At 39.6% G+C, this 18,968-nt stretch overlaps 3 protein-coding genes across 7 annotated transcripts; 2 read left to right on the top strand and 1 right to left on the bottom strand.

Moving 5' to 3' along the window:
* Window positions 1-3,853: 3,853 nt before the first annotated feature.
* Window positions 3,854-6,786, bottom strand: LOC102790619 (endonuclease domain-containing 1 protein-like). 2 transcript variants are annotated; one of them, XM_087844385.1, is made up of 3 exons: window positions 6,660-6,786; window positions 5,591-5,870; window positions 3,854-4,815 (listed from the first exon to the last, which is right to left on the bottom strand). In XM_087844385.1, exons 2-3 carry the CDS (start codon window positions 5,831-5,833, stop codon window positions 4,219-4,221), a joined length of 840 nt encoding a protein of 279 aa, XP_087700511.1. In that variant the 5' UTR covers window positions 5,834-5,870; window positions 6,660-6,786; the 3' UTR covers window positions 3,854-4,218. The 2 variants fall into 2 exon arrangements, with proteins under 2 accessions (XP_087700511.1, XP_006782566.2); XM_006782503.2 differs by lacking the exon at window positions 6,660-6,786 and having other exon boundaries at window positions 5,591-5,957.
* An 877-nt stretch (window positions 6,787-7,663) lies between these two features.
* On the top strand, window positions 7,664-10,559 carry aplnr2 (apelin receptor 2). Of its 2 annotated transcripts, XM_006782714.3 has the most exons (3): window positions 7,664-7,839; window positions 8,012-8,172; window positions 8,652-10,559. In XM_006782714.3, the coding sequence occupies exon 3, from the start codon at window positions 8,851-8,853 to the stop codon at window positions 10,330-10,332; it is 1,482 nt and encodes a 493-aa protein (XP_006782777.1). In that variant the 5' UTR covers window positions 7,664-7,839; window positions 8,012-8,172; window positions 8,652-8,850; the 3' UTR covers window positions 10,333-10,559. The 2 variants fall into 2 exon arrangements, with proteins under 2 accessions (XP_006782777.1, XP_087700510.1); XM_087844384.1 differs by lacking the exon at window positions 7,664-7,839 and having other exon boundaries at window positions 7,984-8,172.
* Window positions 10,560-11,444: 885 nt separating this feature from the next.
* Window positions 11,445-18,558, top strand: hdac10 (histone deacetylase 10). Of its 3 annotated transcripts, none has more exons than XM_035916370.2 (22): window positions 11,445-11,537; window positions 11,652-11,776; window positions 12,928-13,062; window positions 13,156-13,252; window positions 13,337-13,434; window positions 13,679-13,783; window positions 13,887-13,955; window positions 14,041-14,167; window positions 14,412-14,477; window positions 14,564-14,623; window positions 14,714-14,803; window positions 14,900-15,006; window positions 15,087-15,154; window positions 15,373-15,616; window positions 15,705-15,795; window positions 15,917-16,002; window positions 16,531-16,587; window positions 16,718-16,799; window positions 17,080-17,268; window positions 17,625-17,784; window positions 17,884-17,955; window positions 18,271-18,558. In XM_035916370.2, exons 2-21 carry the CDS (start codon window positions 11,718-11,720, stop codon window positions 17,913-17,915), a joined length of 2,022 nt encoding a protein of 673 aa, XP_035772263.2. In that variant the 5' UTR covers window positions 11,445-11,537; window positions 11,652-11,717; the 3' UTR covers window positions 17,916-17,955; window positions 18,271-18,558. The 3 variants fall into 3 exon arrangements, with proteins under 3 accessions (XP_035772263.2, XP_087699390.1, XP_087699391.1); XM_087843265.1 differs by having other exon boundaries at window positions 11,478-11,526; XM_087843264.1 differs by having other exon boundaries at window positions 11,465-11,776.
* The last annotated feature ends 410 nt before the right edge of the window (window positions 18,559-18,968 follow it).

The raw sequence follows: 18,968 nt of genomic DNA, 5'->3' as shown, positions 1-18,968 counted from the left end.
GCTTTTAAACAGTTAGCAATTTTGAAATAGATACCAACTTCTTTCAATTAATAGACAACATTTTTAAATTCCCTTTGAGTCAGAACTTCACTAGAATGCTTACATAAACTCCATGTGATGATGCATCTTTTTTGTTCTTTTTTTTTTTTTTTGAACGTGTGCACTAATGAAAGGCTGATTGAAAAAAGAGCAACCACCGACGCAGGGAGATCATCGTTCTTTGATCACCCACCCAATTACAAAGGGCTTGCTTAAATCACATTAAATAAATTATGAACCCTGACAGTGAGGACAAGACATCTGGAATATTTGCATCAGTTGTTTATGTTTGCCAACAAGTTGAGTTGAGTGGTTCCTTCAAACAGAGACAGGGTGATGTATGAAAAACTTCAGGAAAAAACATCTGAATTGTAGATCAAAAGGAAAAAGAACAGAAACAGAGGGATACGAATATGTTACTTACTGAGTCTTTGTGCAAGCTGGTAGGTGTGTGTCCCTTATCAGGGTGAGTTAGAGTGTGGATGGTGAATATGTGAATATCTCACCAAAACCTCAACTCACAGTGTAAAAGCACGTCTGACATCCTCTCACAAATACTAATGAAGATGAGCTTACACTACTTTTTCTTCTTGGTCTGGATGAACAATATAACTTTTTAAACACAAGCTTCACTTATGAGAGATTTAAAACAACGTGGACGCTCTATATTTTAATGCAAGAATGAGAATTAAAATATATAATTAAATAATATATAGTTAAATTGTTAATTTTTCATTGTCTCAATTTGTAACTTCAGTTTCAAAGAAATTGATCGTTCAGCCCTTCTCTTTCATTTTCAACACATTTCCAGTGCTGATTATACCGAAATCATATTTAAATGATACTGAAGTGAGTAACACCAGTAAGAAGGTTCCTGGTTAGCTCAGCCCTTTTTGTGTGGCGTTTGCATGTTCTCTGCATATTTCTATTTCTATTTATTTATATAACACTTTTAATTACAACAGTGGTGTTGACCAAAGTGCTGTACAAACATACAAATTACAATAAAATAACACACAATAAAATAGCAACATCAATTAACATCAATGCCAATTAGCTAATAACAAATAAATGTGTTTTGACATAAATTACCAAATTCATGCATTTGTGCTGTCTGCAGTTAGGAAATGTTTCAAAATGTATTTATTTATTTATATTTTTTATGTTTATGATTTTGCTTTGATTTGTTTTTGATTTGAGTTTATTGTGTTCTGTAAAGCACAAATTCTTTGAAAATAGAAGAAGCTAATTTAAAATGCTCCCTTATCACCAGATGCCTGTCCCTGTGCAAAGTCATGTTTTGGTTCTTTTTCTGCGACTACTGCAGTTACACAAATCTCCCCCTGTAACTCTAGAGATGGTTGAGTATGGTGCTTTTGAGAGCTAATCACAGGATGGGTAGCATCTGATAAAGCATGTGAATGCCTCACCTCAAAGCATAACTCATGACACCACAGCACTATCTAACTTCCTCCTAATTTCACCATCTATTTCACCATATATCTTAACTTCTCTCATACTCTCATGCTTCTCTCTTCCTGTTATCACCCCAAAACCCCATCCGCTTAGAGACTATCTCTGCTCCCAAACAGACAAAAAAACAGATAAAAATAGTCAGAAAATGACTTAGACATTTTAAAAAATCACAAAGAAAGAGCAACACAGTATCATCAACAGCACCAAAGAATAAAACAGTGAAATGTGGGTTATTAAACATTAGGTCTCTCTTCCAAGTCGCTGTTAGTGATCGATCAACAAATTAATTTACTCTACCTTACAGAAACCTAGTTTAAATGAATCAACACCCTCGAGCTAACTATAAGAATCCTCGAAGCAGAGGCCAAGGGGGCGGTGTGGTGACAATTTTCCACACCAGCTTGTTAATCAACTGAAGACCAAAACAGACTTAATTCATTTTAAATTCTAATGCTTGGCCTTGTCCACCCTAGCTGGAAAACTCAAAAGACAGCCTTATTCGTTATCATCTAGCATCCTCCTGGGCCTCACACAGAGTTTCTGTCTGACTTCTCAGACTTGTTACCTGATTTAGTGCTCAGCTCAGATAAAATAATTATTGTGGGTGATTTTAACTTCCATGTAGATGTAAAAATGACAGCCTCAACACAGCATTTAATCTTTTATTAGACACAGTTGGCTTCTCTCAAAATGTAAGAGAACCCACCCACCACTTTAATCACACTCTAGATTTTGTTTTCACATATGGAATAGAAACTGAACATTTAACAGTGTTAAATAGCAGTGGGGAGTAGACTTCATCACAGTAGATTTCTTTCTGAAAGCTGTAACTAAGCTTAAGAATATAATTCGACCACTGTTATCATGTTCAAGGCCCTGCACCAACACAGAGCAGAGCAACGCTACTCCAACAGAGGTTGATTATCTTGTTAATAACTTTGCCTCCTCACTACATATGACTCTGGATACTGTAGCTCCTGTAAGGTCACAAATCAGAAGTACCTGACTCTGTGGTATAATTCTCAAACATGTAGCCTAAAGCAGATGACTTGTAAGCTGGAGAGGAAATGGCGTGTCATAAATTTAGAAGATCATGCTTCCCTCCATCAGAAGGCATAGCATACATTTTCAGTGCTATGCAGCTGGATCAGGTGACCCTGACCCTGACCGTCCCTTAGTTAAGCTACAATATGTGTAGGCTGCTAGGGAATACCCATGATGCACTGAGTATTTCTTCAGTCACCTTTCTCACTCACTATGTGTTAATAGACCTCTCTGCATTGAATAATTACTTGTTATTAATCTCTGGCTCACTTCCACAGCATGTCTTTTTCCTGTCTTCTTTCCTTCACCCCAACTGGTGGTGGCATATGGCCGCCCCTCCCTGAGCCTGGTTCTGCGGGAGGTTTCTTCCTGTTAAAAGGGATGTTTTCCTTCTTACTGTCACCAAAGTGTTTGCTCATAGGGGGTCATATGATTGTTGGGTTCTTCTTTGTATGAGTTATTGTAGGCTTTACCTTACAATATAAAGCACCTTGAAGTGATTCTTGTTGTGATTTGGTGCTGTATAAATAAACTAAAATTGAATTGAATACACAATCATTACAACTGTATTTAGTTAGACTATCTACACTACTTCTTCTTATTTTCATTCTCCTTTTGGGAATAGCAAAAGTGATTCAATTTGCAGCATAATATTGGGTCCATGCGTTTTTAGACAATGCCATGATTTTTGATCATTTTGCCTCTATGCTCCATCACAGTCTATTTTAAATCAATCAATATGTGATTGAAAGTCAGACTTTCAACTTCAATCCAAGGGATTTTAGAATAAAACGTGTCTGTTTAATTAATTAATTATGGATTACAGTCATTTTTATGTATATAGTTTCATAAATTTTCAGGGTTCAGAATAGATTGGACAAACGTGGACATTACTGTAAAGTAACAGACACAGCTGAACATGACCTTGTTTCTCTCTTTTCACTCCCCCAAAAGTGAAAATAGTGAGACTTGAGATTAAACTGATAGGGTCTCCCTCTTCTGGTCACATCAGCAAGTTATTCTTTGAGTCATATACTTTGGGCTCTTTATCAATCTGCTGCTGGTCAAAGCATCCACAGTTGAGTTGACCACCTGCTGTCATATGCCAACTGCCAGGATCTGCCCGAAATATCATTCATTCATTCACTGATATAATTCATGGAGTTAATATCGGCTTGTCTGTTTTATGTTATAATACTGTATCATGTGTGACCTCCTGTGTGAAAAAACGAGGTCACACCAGACGCTGAATAAAATGAAGAGACAGTCACAAAAAAATAGAGTAGCAGACAGAAAGAGGATTTTATTTTTATATTCTAATTAAATGGCCATAATGTTGTTTCTTTTGCGTGTAGTTCACATTTAATGGTACAGTTTGAAATCCAAATGTCAGAGCAATTAGCAGCTAGTACTTTTCCCAAAATCTAGAAATGCTCTTCTAAGGCTGTAGAACTAGTGCAAACTGAGGTGCAGAGAACTGCTGTAGTTAAGGTGTACGAGAAAATGTAAAACAGCTGGTCTAATCTCTGTCCTGAACAAAAGGCCTACAGAGGCAGGTGTAGTTTTAATTTATAAGGAGCATGGGTTTGCCAGAGTTAACGTGAAGATGAAAAAACATTTTGATTGTTTTACACACTAATGGAAATGTGATTAATTTTTTTAAGACAAATGTGGTGCACCATTAGGAGGCAGGCAGTTGTCATAGAAGATCTGGAAAGAGCTGTCAACATAAGTTACTCTCTTCAGGAAATCCTCCAGCTGCTGCACCATCATCTCTATAACTTTATTATTTTCTCTGTCGTTGAGCCCACGAGATGCAAACGCAGGGAACTTGGAGCGCTCGGAGTACGGAGCATTGTGGTCATAATCAGGGCAACAGTAGGCTGACCACAGGTAGGTAGGGATGCCCACACGGTTGATGTTGTGACGGCGGATTGTGTGGCCCGACGTGGTGACCCCGGTGACCACGTAGGCGGTGCCCCTGCAGTAGTTGTTGAGCCTCCTGCGGATAGTGTTCTCGTGTTGTTTCCATGGACCAATGTTGAACTCACGAGCCTGAGGAACCACATTTGTCAACGTGTAGGTGGCTGCTTTGTCGTCAGGGTCGGCCTGGTGCTCGTCTGGATTGAGCTGACCGCGTTCGTAGATCACAGTGTTGGAGTAGTCCTCAAGCACAGCCTGAGCATCCTCAAAACTCCCGTGCACATTTTCTGAAGGCAGCTGCTGCATGTCTCTGGGGCCGGGCACTGAGGAGAGCTATTAACATGGTCATGTTAAAATTGTAAAATAAACACGATATTTAGATGTATTATATATTTATATTATTTATTACCAGCAACAACACTTAATGTATCATCTTCATTTTATTTAAAGGGTGTGCATTCTGAAAATGGGCTTCACTGATCATTTACAAAAAGATTATTAAACGGCTGAGATGCTGCTAGTAAAAAGTGTTAGTTCAACGATGTTTATTTTAATATATTTTAACATACATAACCTACACATTTGCACCGATCACAGTGAATTAGCAAAAACAGAACATTCAGGTTACTTGATAAAAAAGAACTTTTGACCTTCTGGTAACCCCACAGCAGTGGTAGTAGTGCATTTATTGATAAAACTGGAGTTTCAATTTTCAAACTTTGTGACAAGCACCTAGTGGCTAAAAGTGAAATGATTAGTTGTATTTAAACTGTGGTGAATTACTATTCGTCCATAAGCTCTCATACATATCTGTATCTCAACATATTTGTCATGAATGACATCAAGTCATATCAAGAGAAAAAAATTGGCATTGGATTGATTATATTGTACAATGGGCATAAAGAGACTTGCAATACAGGTCATTATTTTATATATAACCCTGTTCTGTTGACTACAGCCTATTTACCAGTGCATGAGAATATCAGCAGATATTAGACACACACACACAGACACACACAGAAACAAAATACAGAAACACCACCACTTTTTGGCAGATGGTCAGAACACATTTGAAGGCTCAGACAGCAAAGCTAGCAACCATGCCTACCTGCGGCTCATACATCCAAGGCACGTCCACTTTCTTGGAGCCGTCTGAGCGCTTGAAGGTGTAAGCAGAATAAATAGGGATGTGGTTGAAGGTGTCGTAGAGGGTTACAAATCGTGGCTTACCCCCATAGAACTGGCAAATCTTTTTAAGCGACTGCTCTTGAAGCCCTCGAAGCAGCGTCCCCATATACAAAAATTGCTTACACTCGGATGAAAGGCTTTCCTGCACCTCGCCTCCTACCATCACGACAATCAGAAGACAGATGAAAGCTTGATCTGTTCTGTAGACAGACATGATGAAACATCTATTTCTCCACAGTGCATTTAATCCCCATGAAAGACTCTACCGCTGTGTGCTTTTTGCCTGTCTTGTGGCTCTTTCCATATCAGGCATATTATGCAAATCCTTATCTTGTTCTCCTTTCAGCAGGCAAACGATCCACTACCATGTTTAAAAAGGTACCAATTAACAGGCACAGCAAAGCCGAAAGAACATTTTTCAAGTGGAAGACTTGTAGGCATCCTAAACATGTGGTTAGATTTACAAGGATTCTGAAATCTCTATGAAATAAAGGGAGAAATATAGTTTTAAGAAATTGATGACAGTGGTCTGAAATTCAGGCTCATATGCAGCTCTATGCATGAATTTAGGTGAAATGTGAAAAGTGGCAACTCACTTTATTGCACACTTACACGCCTTTGGTAGACTAATGAGTAACTGTTGTAAAAAAAAAAAAAACAAAACAGTGAAAAAATAGAAAAACAAGTATTTACACTCTGTATCTGGGTAAAATTTTTTATCATCAATATCTAATAATACTCTTTATGTGGGGTCATAATTGTTATATTATTGATTATTAGAGTCTTTATTGCTTTAATTTTGCAGCTGGAGATGATTGTGTTTATATACTGCTGGACAGCTTTATGACAATACAACATAGTTCAGTTATTTTTATTTTTTATGCTGTATTGTATTGAGGGGCATGATAAAATACAAGAATTATACTGACATTTTAGCAAAAATACAAGTAGGTAGACTTAATAAAATCTGAAAACAGATGCAAACCGACCTCTGAGATCAGCACACAACAGCCTACAGTTTTCTTTTCTTTTTACTTGTATTTGCTCTGCCTTTCCTTTCTTCTCAGCAGTAAAGTTTTGTGTGCATGTTTGTGTGTGTTTGCTTGTGTCTGTGTGCTTGAGTGTGTGTGTGTGTGTGTGTGTGTGTGTGTGTGTGTGTGTGTGTGTGTGTGTGTGTGTGCACGCGTGTGTGTGTTGTAAGAGAAAAGACTGACTGGAATGTTTTTTTTTGTTTTTTAGAAACATCTGTTCCCATAACTACAGGTTAGTGGCAGAATGACCTCTGTGGAAACACGCACTTCCTGTTTATTATCCGAACATCTTCACTATTTACACTGTAATTCCACGCTGACCCCATTCGTCATTATCACTCCCTCCTTACAATATGTTGGTTTAGACAGAACATTTCCAACTACCTCTTAAAGATAGTCTTTTATCATCTTATAAATTGGAATGATTTTATTATTAAGTCCTAATCATTTATTATTGCATTTTCGTAAGCATAACAACTAACAGTGTGAGTCATTGTTTACCATATTCATCATTAGGAAGAAAGTCCAAAAGAGAAAATGCACTTTGAGCAGAATGAAGATAAATAAGTCCATAAAACGAATACATTTCTTGGACTAAACTGATTTTGTTACTTTGATCAAAGTGTCTTACTCCTTTGAATAAAAATAACTGATAATGCTGTTTGTACAGCTGAAATTGAGAAAGGATCTCAGAATCCATGCTAAGCATGATTTTAATGGACTTTTTAGCAGCTTCCATAAGACATGAGACAACACAGCTGTGGGTTTGGATGTACTTTCACATGGAAATTCTTATTTCTGTCCCAGTTTACACTGGGTAGGGATCAATGGCCTGGAGGCCTTTTCATTGTATTCATGAAGGCTGCCTCTATTCTGATATTGTAGTCTGACTCTGAATGTGAGGGCTGTTATTTGCTCTCATTGTGGGTAGCCGCATTTGACCACTGAGAGCAAATGTGAGACCCCCGACAACAAAGAGGGTGCTTGTGTTTGCATGTATTTGTGTACTATAGGTGCATTTGGATCTGTTTGTGTCTTTGCATGGAGAATACGAGCAGTATAAGAGACGGAGGACTCTGTTTGTGTATCTCGAGTTTGTGGGGGGAAGGATGAGTGGAGTTATTGTGTCTCTTGGGAGGTGAGTATGTTTGTGTTGGGGGGGTTGATGCTTGCAGGTCTTGTTACTTTCTGCTGGGGTGGTCTAGTTTGGAGAATGGGAGAAAGGAGAATTCTGGGTTTTAGTTTACTTGTGTGTGTGTTTAGGCGACACTGGTATATATTTAGACTTAAGAGAAACTCACCTTCTTCAGTTGTTACAGAAGCTGAGATAGAGAGAGTGACAGAAGAAAGCCCAGACTGGAAGTTCAGCAGGAGAAAATGGGATGATGCTGATTTCTGTATAACAAGTATTGTACCATGGTTATAGGCACCAGTAAATTGGTTTTATCCAAGGTACTAAAGCAACTTTAAGGTAAGTGCCTTCATCAAAATCCTCTCTTATTTCACATAGTCAAGATAAAAAATGTATTTATAAAACACGCCAGTTGGAGAGAGCTTTAATGCAGATTTTCAGAATTCACTTTCAGAATTGAACATGAAAGCAGAAAGCTATAAATGTTTACTCAGTTAAATCGTGTTATGTCATCACAGTGAAAGTGCTCATGGTCCTAGAAATTCCTTACTTAAGGTTTTAGTGTGCACTGTTGCAGTCTTGATTCTGTTTGTTGTCTTGTATGAGTTTTAAATTATGTCAAAATTGCCTAAAATTGTTTGTCTAAGTGTTTAAATTGCTGTATAGAAAAAAGTGAGGTCCTCATGATCCTTAATATATTTAGGTTGTGATGATCGGGAGAAGCATGAGCATGGAAAAAACATAAATTTACATAATCCCAAAAATGAGTGTAGCTAAAGTTTAAAAAAATCTATTTGTGTCTTTCACTGAATTTCCAGACCATCAAAATCAACAGATGTGAACTGGAGGCTTATCCACTCCTGGAATTTGGACCTCTTCACCTAAAACCATTCCTCCAGTGCAGGAATCGTGTCTCTTCACATCTAGATATTATGCTGTTTTGGCTACAGTGTTAAAAACTCCAGTGGATTTTAATGCCAAAACCTTTTCGATAAAAAACCAAGTATATACAGAGTGATGTCAGAACCAGCTTACCTCGCCTCCCCTGCTCCTACCAACCCCCCTCTCTGTGACTACAGTGACTGGTCTCCCTCGTTTTTCATCATCCCATCTGTCTACCTGCTAGCATTTCTGGTTGGTTGTCCTGGCAACAGCCTGGTGCTTTGGGCCTACCTGGACCGAGTGAAGGGGAGGAGGAGAAGGGACCGAAAGCCAGCAGGAGATGGCCAGTTCTGCTGCAGCAACATTTTTAGAAGCAGTCAGCAGCACATTAACGACACTGGCAAAGTTCAAAGTTCAAACTGTGGATTTTCCTCCAGGCAAAGCTACAGAACATCCTCCCATTCCTCCACCTCATCCTCTTGCTCTCCCTCCATCTCCCGTCCCTCTTGCTCGCTGACTGACTCTCTGATTGCCAGTTTAGCTTTAGCTGACCTTTGTTTCCTTGTGACTCTTCCCCTTTGGGCCGTCTACACAGCGATGGGCTACCACTGGCCTTTTGGGCAACCTCTCTGCCAGATCAGCAGCTTCCTCACAGCTCTGAACATGTATGCCAGCGTGTTCAGCCTGAGCATGCTAAGTGTAGAGCGCTACTGGGTTCTGACTAGGCACCGGCACTCCAGCCACCATGCACCAAGGAGCTGCCCCAGCAAGGCTTTGTGGATACTTGGAGGGATGTGGGTGCTGGCGGGAGTACTGGCACTTCCCGGTTTGCTGCTGCGCTCTGTCCGGGAGGTGGAGCTTGACCCTGAACATGAGGACGACTGGCAGCTGGAACCCGCTGATTCCAGGTCTGTCTTCCTTTCTTGCCAGATGGATTACTCCATGCTGACTGGAGCAGAGCTGGAGGAGGAAGAAAAAAACAGGACAGAGATGTGGTGGGCTGCTGCATTAAGTATTAAATCAACTCTTATTGGCTTCCTGCTTCCTTTTGTCATCTTACTGGTCTGCTACTGCTCACTGGTCCAACTACTCAGCAGACATTTCGGACGGGGCCCTCGTCCTGACCGTAGACGGCAGCGCAGACTCCTCAGGGTCATTGTCACGTTAGTGATGGCATTCTTCCTGTGCTGGCTGCCTCTCCATGTCAATAAAACTGTGTCCCTGCTGCTTGAGTTTGGATTTGTCCCATACTCCTGCTCTTTAGATCAGATATTATTGGCTGCTCATCCATATGTCACCTGTTTAGCCTACCTCAACTCCTGCCTGAACCCTCTCCTCTACGCTGCCTGTGACCCATCATTTAGGAAGAGATGCAAAGGAGCTTTCCTCGTGTTGTGCAGGATGAAAAGAAAAGGAGCAAAGGGAAAGGAAGGGCACGAAGCTGGAGGAGTTGAAGAGAAAGGGGAGCAGAGCTCAGCTTTTCCCATGAGGACACAGGAAGAAACCGCAGACAGGACAGAGGAGGAACAGGAGGGGGGAGTTAGGGAGATGGGCGTTGCCACACCTGAAGAACTCAAGAAGTCAAGATATCAGGGTGCAATGTTTTCTGACAATTAAGTAACGCTAACCCTATGTAATGAACAGTGAAAATAAAATGGAATGCATGACATTGTGTACGTATGTCAGTATTTTCAAAATAAATATTATCATCAGAAGAAGGCATGCAATATATATTCTGGTTTCTGATGCTTTGTTTCCCACAGGAAAAATTCCACCCATTCCATTAAGACTCCATGCAAAACATCCTCTCCGGTCAAATCAAATCTTCTCATGTAACATGAACTGTTTCCATATTTTGCACTCCTGTATATCTTGAATTATTTGTTGATTTTTGGTAAACTGTTTTTATTATTCATTATTAAAATGATGTCAGGAAGTGATGTAAAGAATTTTTTTTCATTTGTTGCAAATTTTCCTTTGAAAAAGATAAAAGATTTATAATCTCTTTATGAAGAACATTGACTTTAAATGGGCAAGTACAGCTGTCCTACCAGGAAGCACACTTTTCACACAGGTATAATGTTCACTTTTTTATGAAGCTACTTCAAATTTTAGAGCTTACCTCTTCAGTGCTGTGGTTACATTCGCTTCTCTAAAGTGTTTCGAATACTCTGGCTCCTCCATTTGTAACAGTAGCAGTACAATGTGACATCATTTAACACCTCAAACAGCAGTCTCCAAAACAGTCATACAGCTCAAACAAGACATGTCATGAATAACTGATTTAAATACAAAGGAAGCCACAGGAAGTTTGAACCTCCATGTACCTTAAAAAAATCAACACAAAAATATAAAGTGTAAGTGCAATGAGGTAGATCTTCAATAGTAAAAAGATAATATAGATCAAAGGATATACAGGATACAGTACTAATAATATTGTTAATTTTTATTTATTTTTTTCATATATTGTATGTGTAACAATGAATTAAAGTTAAGGATAAAGTTCTGCCTTTGTGGTTTGTATCCAAATCAGACTAATCAACCATGCCCAAACGAAATTAAGAATCTGACTTTAGTTCAAATTTAATTAATTTATTTTAAATAACCCAAGATACCCCAGCACTGGTACTATCCGGTGATTCTGTCACGTTGGGCATCAGTGGGACAGATAATGAACGACGAGTATTGAACCCCGTCCAGCAGGTGGCGCTGCTGCGCTAGTGAACTGTGTGAAAACCAACATAAAACTCATAGAAGATCATATGAGTCGATGAATAACTGTAAACAGTTTTGTACAGTCACTGGATTTTGGTATTATACTGGTATTCGTTTATATGTTGCACATTTCGATAAAAAGCTGCCAGTGTTGAATCAAAATTAATTAGTCAGCGGTTCATTTTAAACTTACTTCGTGTCCTTTTGGAAACTGTCTGCAGAAACGTCGCTACTCTCATAGTCAGGGTCGCAGTTACTTACCTATTCTTACCCGAGGAATAACAAAGATGGGAACAGCGCTGATTTATGATGACGAGATGACCAAGTACAAACTGCTCTGGGTTGAGTGAGTAGTAAATCCATGTTTACGTTTATAAAGCTAACGTGACTAATGAGAAAAGTCTTCAAATGTCTTTTCTGCAAATGTCTGTAGCTTAGCATGCCTAAAGTATATCAAGGAGTAAATATTTCATATTGTAATTTCACTGAACGGGTAACTTCATCAAATAAGTTATTAGTTTTCTCCCATCACTGAACACTGGCTAAAATGTGTGATCTGTCAGAAGTCATGGGAACCTAAGTTGTTCCTTGTTGCTGGTACGGTTAGTTAGAGAAGACACCCGTTTTGGTTATTACGGTTGCACTTTGTTCGGTCACGTCAGGTCAGGGATTTCAGTGTTACACCCACCGGGCCCGCTATAGCTGCTCTACCACCTGTTTAAAAACGTTGCGAAATAGTTTTTGTTTTCTTTTGGACTGATTGAGGTCTACATATGGTTAACTTTCGCAGTTAAAAAAAATGAGTAAATGCAATTGTGATATTTATTATGTTTGTGACTCTTAGATGCCAAAATGTGCCGAAAATACTCTAAAGTTTAAGACTCATGCTTTTATTTTGGAAAGACAATGAGCTTTGACCGCCAGCTTTTGTCTATTTGCAGTTCTACTGCTGAAATAAATGTCTTTGTCTGAACCGTGCTGTGTTGCTGGGTTTATTCTCTTTGTTTTTGGCTGCTCCCTTTAGGGGTCGCCACATCTCCCTCAATTTCACCCTATCCTAGCATACCAACCCTTTACATGTCCTCCTTCACTACATCTATGAACATCTGAATCTTAACATCTTCAGCTCTGTCATCATCAAAGGAAGGTCTCACTACCATCTTGTAAACCTTCCCTTTCACTCTTGCTGCAACTCTTTTGCCACAAATCACCCCTGACATTCATCTGCACCCACTCCACCTGTGTGCACTCTCTTCTTCACCTCTCTCCTGCACAGTCTGTTGCTTTGGTTATCTCCTTTACAAAGTCATATTTAGCAAATTGCTGTTTTCCATATCTAACTTCTACAGAGGTCATTTGGCATGTCTCGCTGTGTCTTTTATATATTTCTCATGTTTTTATATAAGAGCTGAAAGAAATAGAATAGTAAAATGGATCAGTGTCATGTTTATTTTCTAATTAACAAATATTCATTAAGTGTGTAATGTTTTCCTGCAGTCCAACTTGTAAGATTGAGGTGCCTGAGCGTCTGACTGTGAGTCATGAGACTTTGGTCAGGACTGGCCTGGCTGATCGCTGCGTCTCCGTACCTGTCCGTGAGGCCACGGACGCAGAAATTCTTCTGGCTCACAGGTCATCTTATCTAACTCCTGTCATGAAGGTATGATATAGTTTAGATATTTGTTTCAGTTCACTGAGCTGTGTTTACTTTGCTCCTCTCAACAGTGAAGAATACCTGGAAGCGGTGAAGAAGACTCCTTACATGAGTCTGGAGGACCTTATGGAGTTCACTCGTCAGTACGGTGATGTCTACTTCCACCCAGTAAGTCTCCCGCTTAACAGCCGCTTAACAGGAACAGAACATCTGTATCTGACATCCTCTTCTGTATGTCATTTACCGTCCTAGAACATCTACCACTGTGCCAAGCTTGCTGCTGGTGCTGCGCTGCAGCTGGTAGACAGTGTTATGACAGGGAAGGTGAGGAATGGCATGGCTTTAGTCAGGTGAGGCTGAGATACAGCAGTTCTGATATGCACTCATGGCTTGTTTTAGTATTAGAGCCTTTGTTTTGTCCATTATTGATGAGTTAATAGGAATGTAAATATCAGGTTAAAAGTCTTTACATTTAAATTCATATTTTTACTAGTTTGTTAGTGACTAAGTTTTTAGTAGTTAATGGGCAAAGTGGGCAACAACAAGTGTAAAATCTTCTTTTTTACATAACTGCTTCTTTTTTATTATTAATAGACCACCAGGACACCACAGTATGCACAATGCTGCTAATGGTTTCTGTGTGTTCAACAATGTGGCTATTGCGGCTCGATATGCTAAGCAGAAATACGGAGTCCAAAGGTAATGTGACTTTTAGTCTTTATGCTTATTCTGGCAACCATTAAAGATTTTAACGATCCACAAATCCACAGCTGTATGTATTCACCTCAGATTTTGTCTTCAGGGTGTTGATAGTTGACTGGGATATACATCACGGTCAGGGGGTGCAGTATTGCTTTGAGGATGATCCCAGGTGAGTCTTTGATAAAGGAGAAGCAGATGTTGTCTGCTTGCGTTTCAAATTCTGCTCACTGTGTTTGTTGTTTTCCTTTTCACAGCGTGCTCTACTTCTCTTGGCACCGCTATGAGCATCAGAAATTCTGGCCTCATCTGAGAGATTCTGACTACGACATTGTTGGCAAAGAGAAAGGGGCAGGATTCAATATAAATGTACCATGGAACAAGGTCAGAAATACTGCACACTTATGGTTTCATTATGGGTTTTTTTTTCTATTTGCTTCTTGCTTTATCTTAAGCCTAGTTCGAATTTGTCTACAGTGTCACATAATGCCACAGTTTTTACCTCCACCAGTGAGGTTATGTTTGTGGTAGTGTGTACATGCATGCTATTTGCTTTCCTGATTGTGTGTGTACAAGCTGTATGTGTGTTTTATTCTTTTACTGAAAAGACCTCATCATGATATTTCAGTTGGGCATGGAAAATGGTGACTATCTGTCAGTCTTCTGTCACGTTCTTCTGCCAGTTGCATATGAGGTGAGCGTTCCAAAAATTAACTTTTTCCTACCTAAAGGAGGTGATCTATAAAATGTTTGGTTTAAGCATACAACTGTTTTTTATAGTTTTGCCCAGACTTAGTCTTGGTGTGTGCGGGATTTGACTCAGCCATCGGTGACCCAGAGGTATGACATATTTATTAATGTCATTATCTAATTACATGCATGCACTATAAACCTCTGCATCCACTCGCTTACTGTTATACTTATTTTTAGGGTGAGATGTGTGCCACTCCAGATGTCTTTGCCCATCTGACTCACCTGCTGATGAACCTAGCAGGAGGAAAACTGTGTGCTGTGCTGGAGGTCAGGCCGCCCAGCCTATACGGCTAAAACATGGAAACAAGAAAACAGCCTGTTAATGTTCTGTTGTCTGGGAACTTGTGTTTTTGTGTTTTCCAGGGGGGATACAACTTGACTTCCCTCGTCCAATCTGTGTGTCAGACAGTCCAGACATTGCTTGGAGATCCTGTGCCGAGACCTGCAAGCCTCAAAAGTCCCTGTATAAGGTGTGCATCACAATCAGTCAAATTTGTGTCTCAAAGTTTGTGTGTTTTATAACTGCAGCAATTTCATTCTTCTTTTTCAGTGCACTTGAATCTCTTCAGTGTGTCCGATCAGCTCATAAGGCCTACTGGTCGTGCCTCAAACATGCAGGTAACCATAACAGAGCCTTTAGCAGAGCCTTTAGGGTACATGAGGCTGCAGGAGTCTGATAACCTTATTTCTTTCTAACTTGTTTCCATCCTCAGTCAAACTGAGTGATGTAGCATCACTTAGCTGAGGGTTTGCTAGCTGTATTTCACGTTTACTTCTGTTTGAACTTCTCATCACTATAAAAGACACGGTCTCAAAACAGTTACTCCCTTCTTCAGCTGATCTGCCCACCTCCACCATCAGCACCAAACGGATTAAATTAGGAGAAGGAGAAGAAACGACAGAGAAGGGAGGAGAAGAAGAAAAGGACGCGGAGGAAAAGGTGTGGCCTGAGCCTCCAAAACGCGTCACTCCTCCAGTATGTGCTGCTTTAGTGCTCCCTGATGACGTGGCTTGCCCGGAGGGATGCGAACGCTTCAGCTTCTCAGAGGATCTTGACCCACTCTTAGCCAGCAAGTTAAGGTATGGATAAGTGGTTTGTTGTGGCTCAGTTCAGTTCATGGTTTTCACCGTAACTGGGTTTGAAATCTTTTTTTTTCTCTAAAACAAGGGAGAGTTTCCTCAGAGACACAGATGACAGTACTGCTTTTATAACCGTCTCCAGTCTTATAGCCCTGACAGAGAAAATGGAGAAGAATGAGGTAAAGCCACAATGTTGTTTGTTTCTTTTATGTGAGTGCTATTATAATATCATGTCTTGTAAATACAGTTTGTGCTTTGCTGAGCTGCCTACACGATGTAATTTTAATTCCCGGCTCTCAGATCTGCAGTGGCCTTGCACTGGTCCCTGACGTCACCAAGGCGATGACAAGCATTGTCCAGCACATTACAACTGTTCTCAGCAACCGGTATAACAACCTCGACTTAATCAAATCTTACACCTTCTGCTCTTTTTAAATATCAGCTAGTGATTAAAAATGATTAGAAATATTCTTACAGGAAACACACACACATACACAAAATATGCTTGGTCACTCTGCAAAGGAAATGCAGTCTAAACTATTTTAGCTCAGATTTGCACCTACAGCAAATTTAGCACTTAACCTAACTCCATACATATCTGGGAGTTATTTGGAACTAATATTTTTATGTACTTTTTGGTTAAATAATCTAAATAAAATATCATTATTGTTCTCGTGTTGTGAACAAGTGAAGTCATTTTATTTATACAGACAGATTTTAGGACGTAACTTAGTAAAAAATATCACTTGGAAGTGAAGATACTTGCAAAGCACAACTATGCCACAACTACAGAGGTGCAAGTTAACATGATAAATATAGCCTACTAAATATACCGCTGGAGTGCGCTTGTATATTGAAGTTTTATTAGCAAGATTGCAATCTGCTTTGTTAAAACTTGTCTTTTATATATGCAGCGTTTTGGTCGTCTGTGTGGGTGACGGGAATGTCCCAAGCCATATTACAGAAGACAGGTGAGTATCATTTATGCTCTCTGTTTTAGTCTTAGTAAAACCAAACTACAAGGCACAATTGATCCAATAAAACACACTATTTGTCCATAACGGCGAGGACAGCATGCTGAAAAAGTCTTTCTGTTTTCAGGGAAACACTTGTGGTGCAGGTGGGCAGTGCACAGACTGAGGAACAGAGCTGCAAATATTACATTCGTGTGTGTCTGAAGAAGGTACTGCTGCTTGCTTTGTAATCACATTTAATATTTGCCAGAAATATACACTCACACATCTCGCTAGTCAGCATTAGAGCTCCCTTTTCTTTAAAACTGCATCATTAAATAGTTTCTGAATTATTACACAGTTGCTAAGGATTTCTGGACAGAAACCTTTATGATACAGCTCTTAAAGGCGACTGAGATGTGTTTTTCAGCATAGACAATTTGAGTAGTTTTTTTTTTTTTGCTTTTGTTTTTTAAATGTAATTAAATGCATTTGTTTGTTCACCCACAGGGCTGCAGTGAAACATCAGGGTTCACACAGGCTGTGTTTGGCCTCCTCCTGCCCCTTGGGTATGAATATGACCCCAGTCTTGTTGTGTTGGTTCGAATGCCAGATAGTGGAGTCAGTGACAGTTTGTGGCAACAACTAATTGGCCTGCTGCAGAGCTTTGCACTTGGACACACACTGGTGGTACTGCAGGTAAGAGTGCTGGATAAGATTTCATAAAGGCACACTAGATGTCTTCAACAATGTAGAGCTGCCAGGCAGGAGCTCTGGAGATATATGGTTGGATGGATGTAGTGAAGGAGTCTTTGATGAAGGTAGTGGAGGATATACAAAGTGTTGGTGTGACAAAAGAGGATGGTAGGGATAGGGTGATATGGAGGCAGACGATCTACTCTGACAACCCCTAAAGGGAGCAGCTGAAAGAAGAAGACAGTAGATGTCCTCTAATTTTGCTATATTGTGAAACCTTAAGAAGCATTTTAAGAGGAGTTGGCAGCATGTTTGCATACTTAGTGTTCAGTATTAATCCATTTACTTTTTAATTTCAGGAGGAGGAGAAGGCGCTTATCGGACTCACAGCATCCTCCCTCCTCGGTAACCCAGCCGCCTCTTTGAAGCAACTTCAAGCCCCGCTAACAGAAGACATGGAGGCCATAGAGAGGCTGAGACACAGGCTGCAGGCAGACTGGAAATTCCTTCAGACCACAGGTGAGTGCAGCAGCATCACATTTGAAATCAACATAAATATCCAGAGATCTTAGAATAACTGCTACTGTATTAACGGGACTTTCTGTCTTCTAAAAACAGCACCACAAACTCAAAGAAGTGATGAACACTGAGGATGGAGGGTGTCATGGACTTTTTGATACTTTATTTTTGGTAAATTATGACAGCAGTTGTCCTAATGCTTAGAAATTATGCATGTGTTATAATATTCATTCAAGCAATATCACAATCAACGCAAGCTTTTGCCGTCTCATAAAAAAAATCTATTCAATGACTTAAACAGTGTTTAAGTTATTTGGTAAGCTGGATTAACCTGTACTGTGGTATCAGCTTATGAGCGTTATCAGCCTTGTTGACTAAACAAAGATGATGACGTTTACAGATCTCCAGCTGACATTTATCTCTTTTGTCACAACAGTTTTCTGCTGGTTACATTTAGATTTTTTGAATTTTCATTTCTTTTAACAGGAAGTTCCACTTGGATCAAAATCCGTTTCACAGGAGACCTAGCCAAGTGCGAAGAGCTACAAGCTAATGAATTTTACAGCAATATAAATTTATTTAAGCAATCACTGATCAAAATAGTTATACTTTCTTTTTTTGTGTGCCATTCACATGATTGAATAGTTGACTGATTTCTGCTGTAAATTGAAATCTTGTGTCTTGTATAGCACACATCATGTAATTTAACATGAAGTTTTCATAAGCAACTTTGATATTCTCTGTAATAAATGTTACATTTGTAAAAGAAAACAATGGCTGCCAAATAGTTGTTTTGTTTTTTTGTTTTTGTACTTTTTCGCCCCAAGGTATCAGTAATGTGGTTTGAACATCGGCATTGTATTGCTATCCTTCCTCACAGAGGTGTTGTTGACCACCAGGGAAGCTGTTTGAGTAGGCTTGCATGTTCACTCTCGACCTTTGAGGGCACATTTAACAGTTTTTAGAGCTTTTCAGTCTTCATTCATTCAAGTAAGGAGACCTCTTTTTTGCTGGTCTATATGTGTTGGCCCTGCAGTCCACTGGTGACAGGTCCAGGGTGTAGCCCTCTATTGCTGGGTGACAGCTGGGAAAGACGTCAGCCTCCTCATGATCCAGAGTTAGATAAGAATACAAATAGATGGGTAAGCTGATAGAAAAATCACACTAACTATACAGTTCAAAGG

This window comes from Neolamprologus brichardi, chromosome 7 (genome assembly GCF_056152115.1).
Source record: "Neolamprologus brichardi isolate AB-2024 chromosome 7, ASM5615211v1, whole genome shotgun sequence".
Classification (NCBI taxonomy): domain Eukaryota; kingdom Metazoa; phylum Chordata; class Actinopteri; order Cichliformes; family Cichlidae; genus Neolamprologus; species Neolamprologus brichardi.
The sequence above is the reverse complement of the archived record's forward strand: the minus strand, read 5'-3'. Positions and strand labels throughout refer to the sequence as shown.